At 42.4% G+C, this 6,098-nt stretch overlaps 1 protein-coding gene and 1 long non-coding RNA gene across 2 annotated transcripts; both read right to left on the bottom strand.

Annotated features, from left to right (window-relative positions):
- Positions 1-2,807: 2,807 nt before the first annotated feature.
- LOC113303183 lies at positions 2,808-4,233 on the bottom strand. Its single transcript, XM_026552211.1, has 2 exons — positions 4,182-4,233; positions 2,808-3,536 (listed from the first exon to the last, which is right to left on the bottom strand). The coding sequence occupies exon 2, from the start codon at positions 3,333-3,335 to the stop codon at positions 2,817-2,819; it is 519 nt and encodes a 172-aa protein (XP_026407996.1). The 5' UTR covers positions 3,336-3,536; positions 4,182-4,233; the 3' UTR covers positions 2,808-2,816.
- A 212-nt stretch (positions 4,234-4,445) lies between these two features.
- Positions 4,446-5,106, bottom strand: LOC113304075. Its single transcript, XR_003338034.1, has 3 exons — positions 4,802-5,106; positions 4,592-4,726; positions 4,446-4,505 (listed from the first exon to the last, which is right to left on the bottom strand). It is a non-coding gene; the product is annotated as an uncharacterized LOC113304075 (long non-coding RNA).
- Between the last annotated feature and the right edge of the window lie 992 nt (positions 5,107-6,098).

Genomic DNA, 6,098 nt, shown 5'->3' with positions numbered 1-6,098 from the left:
CAAACTGATTTGGCTGCTACTCAGAAGGAGCTATGTAACTACCTAAAAACTCTTACTGACAAGATGTCAGACAAAACTCAGGAGAAAGGGAAAGAAAAGGAAACATCTCCAAGCATGGATCCTGAAGTTATCCCAGTCCACGACGATGATGAAACCCGCAAAGCTGCAGAACCTGAACCTTCCAGTTTCATCACCCGTGAAGACCTAGAACGTTTTATGGAGAATCGAGGAAAAGGCCATGCACCGTCCGTGCACCGTCACCAACCTCCATATCCCGCTGCTACACAAAGAATTCCTCTCCCAAAAGGTTACACTTCTCCAACGTTCACACTCTACAACGGAACGGGGAATGCCCGAGAACACGTCTCTCGATTCTTGGAAGCATTAGGAGAGCATGAACACAACCTTGTTGTCCGCTTGAAAGAGTTTTCAAAATCCCTGACGGGTCGAGCGTATACTTGGTACAACAACATTTCACCAGGGAGCATAGCTAATTGGGGAGAAATGATCAATGCTTTCTACCGGAAGTACTTCTTTGTCTCTGAGCAAATTACTCTTTCTGACTTGGGAAGGATGGCTCAGAAGGCTGCCGAAAATCCGAATGATTATGTGAAGAGGTTCAGGATTCAAGCTTTGGACTGTCATGATCCAAACGTTACTGAACAACAACTGGTGGACTTGTGCATCAACGGCATGGTACCAGTTTACAAGGCTTTTCTGGAGAATATTCGCTTTCAGACCTTTTCAGAACTTCATGAAGAAGCCAAGCGATCAGCGACTACTGCTCCCGCCTTGCTAGAAAGAACGAAAATTGTCAAAATATAGGAATCGAAAGACAATCGAAGCAGCAATGCCCGGCGTCTGATCAACAAACAGTACAATATTGAAGCCTCCCTGAATGTTGCTGAAGGGAGCAAGAGAAAAGTCGAGGCACAACAACATAAGAATGCTTCTTCAACGTCTCACCCTCTGAAAGCTCCAAGGAAGGACAACCAAACTAGAAATTCACAACCACCGAATCAACAGGATGATCAGGAAGTACCTGACTTCCCTTTTCCCATTGAAGAAGTGATCGAACTACTAGAAGTCTGGGTCCAAGATGGTGCAATCAAACTACTTCTTGTCAAGAAGGAACCAACTGCGGAACAAATGGAAAACGCACGTTACTGCCATTTCCATACGTACGCCAGTCATCCAACAAGTGATTGTAGAAATTTGAAACACATATTCAAAGAGAAGGCCGACTCAGGAGAACTGAGGACTGAAGGAGTGCACAGAAATCCTCTCCTAATCAGAACATTCGCACCCTCCGAGCAGCCGATCAAGGAAGCGGTTCAATCCTTAATTGAGCACGTATGCGAGTTGTTATACCTGTCAAAGGACCAGAGAGATGATATGTTTGCCGCGCTGAACAATATTGTGTCTGGAAAGCGGCTAGCAATCCAGCAGACGGTCCCTGAACCTCCAATAACAGACAACGGGATGTACGGCTGGGGACTTCTCACTATGGTGCATCTCAAGGGAAATGAATTGAAACGAGCATTATTTGACGTTGGCACTGCTGTTAACATCATACCTTTGAAAACCCTCAGAGCTGCTGGCATGAATCGACAAGAAGCGACTCATGCTCCTATTTCAGTCAGAGACCATGAAGGAATCTCCAGGGAGGCTTACTGTTACATCATTCTCAACATAAGAAACGATTCAACATGGATAAAAACTAAATTCTTCATGATTAAGGAGGATTCGGGATATGACATGATTCTTGGGCGAGCATGGATTTATGATGGAAGAATTGATGCGGTATCTTCATCCTCAGTTGCATAATTCTCCGTCGAAGAAAGTTCTGACTTGGAAGATGATCAACCTTTCGAGAATTTGGAGAAGGTCCAAACCTTAACAGGACTCACACAAAAGCCCGAGGAAAGCACACATGAATTTATCAGGAGATTCCGCATGCAGGCAAGTTTTATTCCCCCTCATAATTCCATATTAGCAACTTTCAAATATGCTACCTTTATCCGGGGACTCAATCATACTCATGACCAAGCTATCATCAAATGTTATGAGTGGTAGTCTCGCCTCAGCAGTACTACACTAAATGGTTGGATCTCTCCGAACTGAGGACCCCATTGGAAGGTTCATCGCTGAAGATCTGGCTCGGTTCCACAAGCATTATCCAACATACTCTCCTCTACGTGAATGTCCACATGTGCCGCAAAATTGGAAAGCTCCACCAACGTGGAATCCACGAGGAATTCCAAACCAGCAGAAGATATTCAAAGCACGTACAACCAAGCCTAACAAATTTCATGAAGGAGGTTTGGTTCTTAAGGAACCAGACGCAATTTGCACTCCACAAAGAGTTCTAACTGGGAAGGACCTTTTATGATTGCTAAGTCAGTTGCTGGAGGATACTACAAATTGGCTGACATCAAAGGAAAGACAAGTGTACTAGTGATTCATGAGAATTGGCTCAAGACTTTCGACGCATGAAGCATTCAACATTGGATGTCTTATATCCAAAGCAAACGCTCAAAGCATCTGGCGTTCACACCTTAGGATTTTCTTTTACTTGTATTTTTCAATTCCTCCAAAATGTGTGCATACTTGCACTCAGTATTTGAAAATTCAGCAATTTATCAAAGTTCCTTATTTAAGAAAAATCTCTATCAAATCCAAAATCCAAAAGAAAATCCTCAGTCACTCAAAACCTGTCGAAAATCAAAACCCAAATAAAACCTCACATCTCCCGGAAGTTCAATGTTCATGAGATTATGGAAAGGAAACTAAAGGAAGCCATCGAAGTATGATTTCTACTTCTCAGCATTCTCCAAAACTTGCAAAGCCGCTCTCTCCAACTCCAGCTTTTTGGTCAGCTCAGCAATCTTGGTCATTTTCTCCATCACACTATTACTAGTAAAAGTGATGTTCTTCACTACTGCATCCTTGATAGTGTTGATCTTCAGACGAAGCCACTTCAAGTTAAAGCCAAGTCTCTCAGAATTCTCCAAGTTGTACTCCCAATCAAAGAGTACATCTCGAGTAATAGTACTTCTGGCCCTGGTTCGTATGTCATCTATAACATGCAATATGTTTCCCAATTGCATTGTCAAGAAGTAGCTACGATCAGGATCCCTGGCAACAACAATATGACCATACATTTTCCACAACTTCTCATACATGTTGGCATACCCAGTAGGAACGCTGAATCCACCAACATACACATGATACGGGAGTTGAGCACCAAATGGAGGCTCACAAACAATCCCTGCATTGGGATATTCGTGTATTACTACATGATTCTCAACTACTGGAGCATCCTTCATTGTCATTACAACATCTTCTTCTGGGATAGTCTCTTCTGTTATTTGCTCGGTTTCAATAGCAACTGGAGTCTCAGTTTCCTCTATGGCTTCAAAAATGATATTCTCATAACCTGGAGGTGGAGAGTTGGTGATGTTACTGCTTCGATTCACCACATTGCTCGAATCTTCAACATTGGTTCTGTTATTCTCAACTTCGGTATTTGGTACCTTATACGAAGATTACATGAGATTAGAGCAAGAAAATCAAAGGAAAACATAAAATTCAGAATGTAAGTGAACTAACATCATCTAAGTTCCTTATTTTGCACCCAAAACATGAGCAAATGGTGTAGAGTCCATGAAACACGTTTTCAAACAAGCTCATCTGAAGAGATTCTACACTTCTCTGTATTAAACGACGAACTGGGAGCAATTGGCAAAGAATTTGAGGTTGGATCATATACCATTCTCTTCGTATGGAAGTCCTCTACAACATGTAAAAATTTCATAACGATCGGATGAACGATCAAGGAGATGTGTCCAAAACATTGGACGACATGCAATCTGGAAAAGTTCCGAAAATCTCCTGGAAGTTTACGGTTTCGCCTTTTTCAGGCCCTAAACATGCTCAAAAATCAAAAAGATTCTTAAATAAATCTTGGAAATTTCCTGGGATTGAAGATACATATGCAGACATCGAAAATCCGACTCCAAACGAGGATTCTACGGTGTTTTTACTAAAAGCTGAAGTCTGAAATTTCCTGGCGGCGTATTTCGGCAAAATTACTTGTATACTCGCATGGACTTTCACTCATTCATTTATAAATCAGAAATATCATATATCTATTAAGAGGTCACAGGAGGTATACTTACTAGGGGATTCTCTAAACCATTTGAAGGCTCGGCGGTGTTGGAATCTCCGTTGGCAACTCCGTTATCTTCATTCTGTTCGAGATTTCGGGAACTCTCCATATCTCCATGACTCAAAGAAGAGTGTGCTTCATCAACATGCTGATCATCTACAATGATTTTCTCCTGGATACATCAACAACGATCATCGTTAATTCCTCCAAAGGCGTGTTACACTGATTAGCTTGAGGAGGGAATACTTACGTCAACTTCCTCGTTAGTGTTGTATCCCTGAATTATTCGACCAGGAGAAAAACGAAGACCATCAATAACAGATGGAGCAAAATTCTGAAAGGAATTAACAATATTCTTTTAAGATCCTGATCACAGGGACGAGAAAGTCGCAACAATGAAGAAAAGTATTAACAACTCACGAAAGAAGCGGAAAGAGACTGTATATCGTTCGAGATCACCCTATGAGATGTCTTGCTCCTTCCTTCTCCTCCTTGAGGACTTTCTTGAAGGTTTGGAGAGTTTACATCAACTCGAAATCTCACAGCACGGCCGTCCTACCATGGAGCCCACAATACAATTAAGAAGCGTGATTGGCGTACTTTGGCTAAAATAATGAAAAGGGTACTCACCTGTGTCGCATTTGGAGATGTCTTCCTTTGTCGCCACTGGAAAGATATCTCAGCCTGGGTCGATCAGAGATCATGTCAAAGGAAGGGAACTCTCGAACTGGGGACTTGACATCCATTGCAAACTCATACACACGCTCAAGTTGCTGACGCCAGAAGTCTATGTAACCCGGAGTCACGAAATTAGCACGATCAGAGTATGGGAATAAATACTCACTTCCCTCCACATGAGTGCAGTCCAGATTAGTCTTCAAATACTCAATTGATGGTTTGTTCATTCGGTGACCCAGAATACACTGATCATCACCCCATCTGTCGAGACGCTCTATCAATATTGTATTCTTCTACCCGGAATTCTCCATTCATTACTGATATCAAGAAACCAGGAGTACAACTCAAGACAAAAGATCTCTCTCCTTCACTCAGACCAGCACCAGTACTCAACGTGATGTTCTCGTCAGTAGTATTGAAAGTGATCAACTGTGAGAAAAGAGAAAGAACCGACACCCAGGAGCGAAAATTGAACTCGGGCTCAATGTCCAAAACGTCAGTAATGCATATCTTGTATTGTGGTTTCTTTCTAGACCAGCGCATGATCTTGGCGTTATTCTTCTCAAGGAAGGAGAGACGAGTGTCGACCTTGGGGCCTTGCAAAATTCTGCGGGGAATTGGGGCGTAACTCTTGAGATGCTCCCACATCAATGCTTGGAGGAACATGGTATTGGCATATGCCTCGACTTTCATAAAGTCATCAGAAATACTGGAGTCTATAACTAGAGAGTCTAAATTGGCGAACAACCAACCCAAGAATAGACTGCCAATGGGAATTTTCTCACTTTTTGGCATCTTTATGGCAAAGCGAATCACAAATGGCTTCAGCAAGTGTCCACAATCTTCAAAGATATCCCTGGAAAGCCACGGGCATAAGAAAGCAGCAATTGTTAAAGCGCCATCAACCGGTTCTTCAGGAATTCTATCTCTCGGCCACCAATGTGATAACCATTGAGCATAGCAGGATGCGGGTGACTCATTGAATTCGTGCATCTTGGCCTCTAATATGTTAGATATCTCCTTCTCCTCTGATGAAAGCTCTTCAGGGAAATTACTAGTAATTGGAAGGTGCAACAAAGCAACTACATCTTCTAAAGTAATGGTGAATTCTCCCCATCTACATATAAATGTGTGAGTAGGAACACACCAACGGGCGAGCAAAGCTACCATACCTGGTATATCATGGTTGATGATTAAATCTCCAACAGCTTGAATGGCTCGTGTTACTTGCGCACTATCCAATATGGTC

The sequence above is a fragment of the Papaver somniferum genome, chromosome 8 (genome assembly GCF_003573695.1).
Source record: "Papaver somniferum cultivar HN1 chromosome 8, ASM357369v1, whole genome shotgun sequence".
NCBI classification, from domain to species: domain Eukaryota; kingdom Viridiplantae; phylum Streptophyta; class Magnoliopsida; order Ranunculales; family Papaveraceae; genus Papaver; species Papaver somniferum.
Note: the sequence above shows the minus strand (reverse complement) of the source record. Positions and strands in the feature narration are given on the sequence as shown.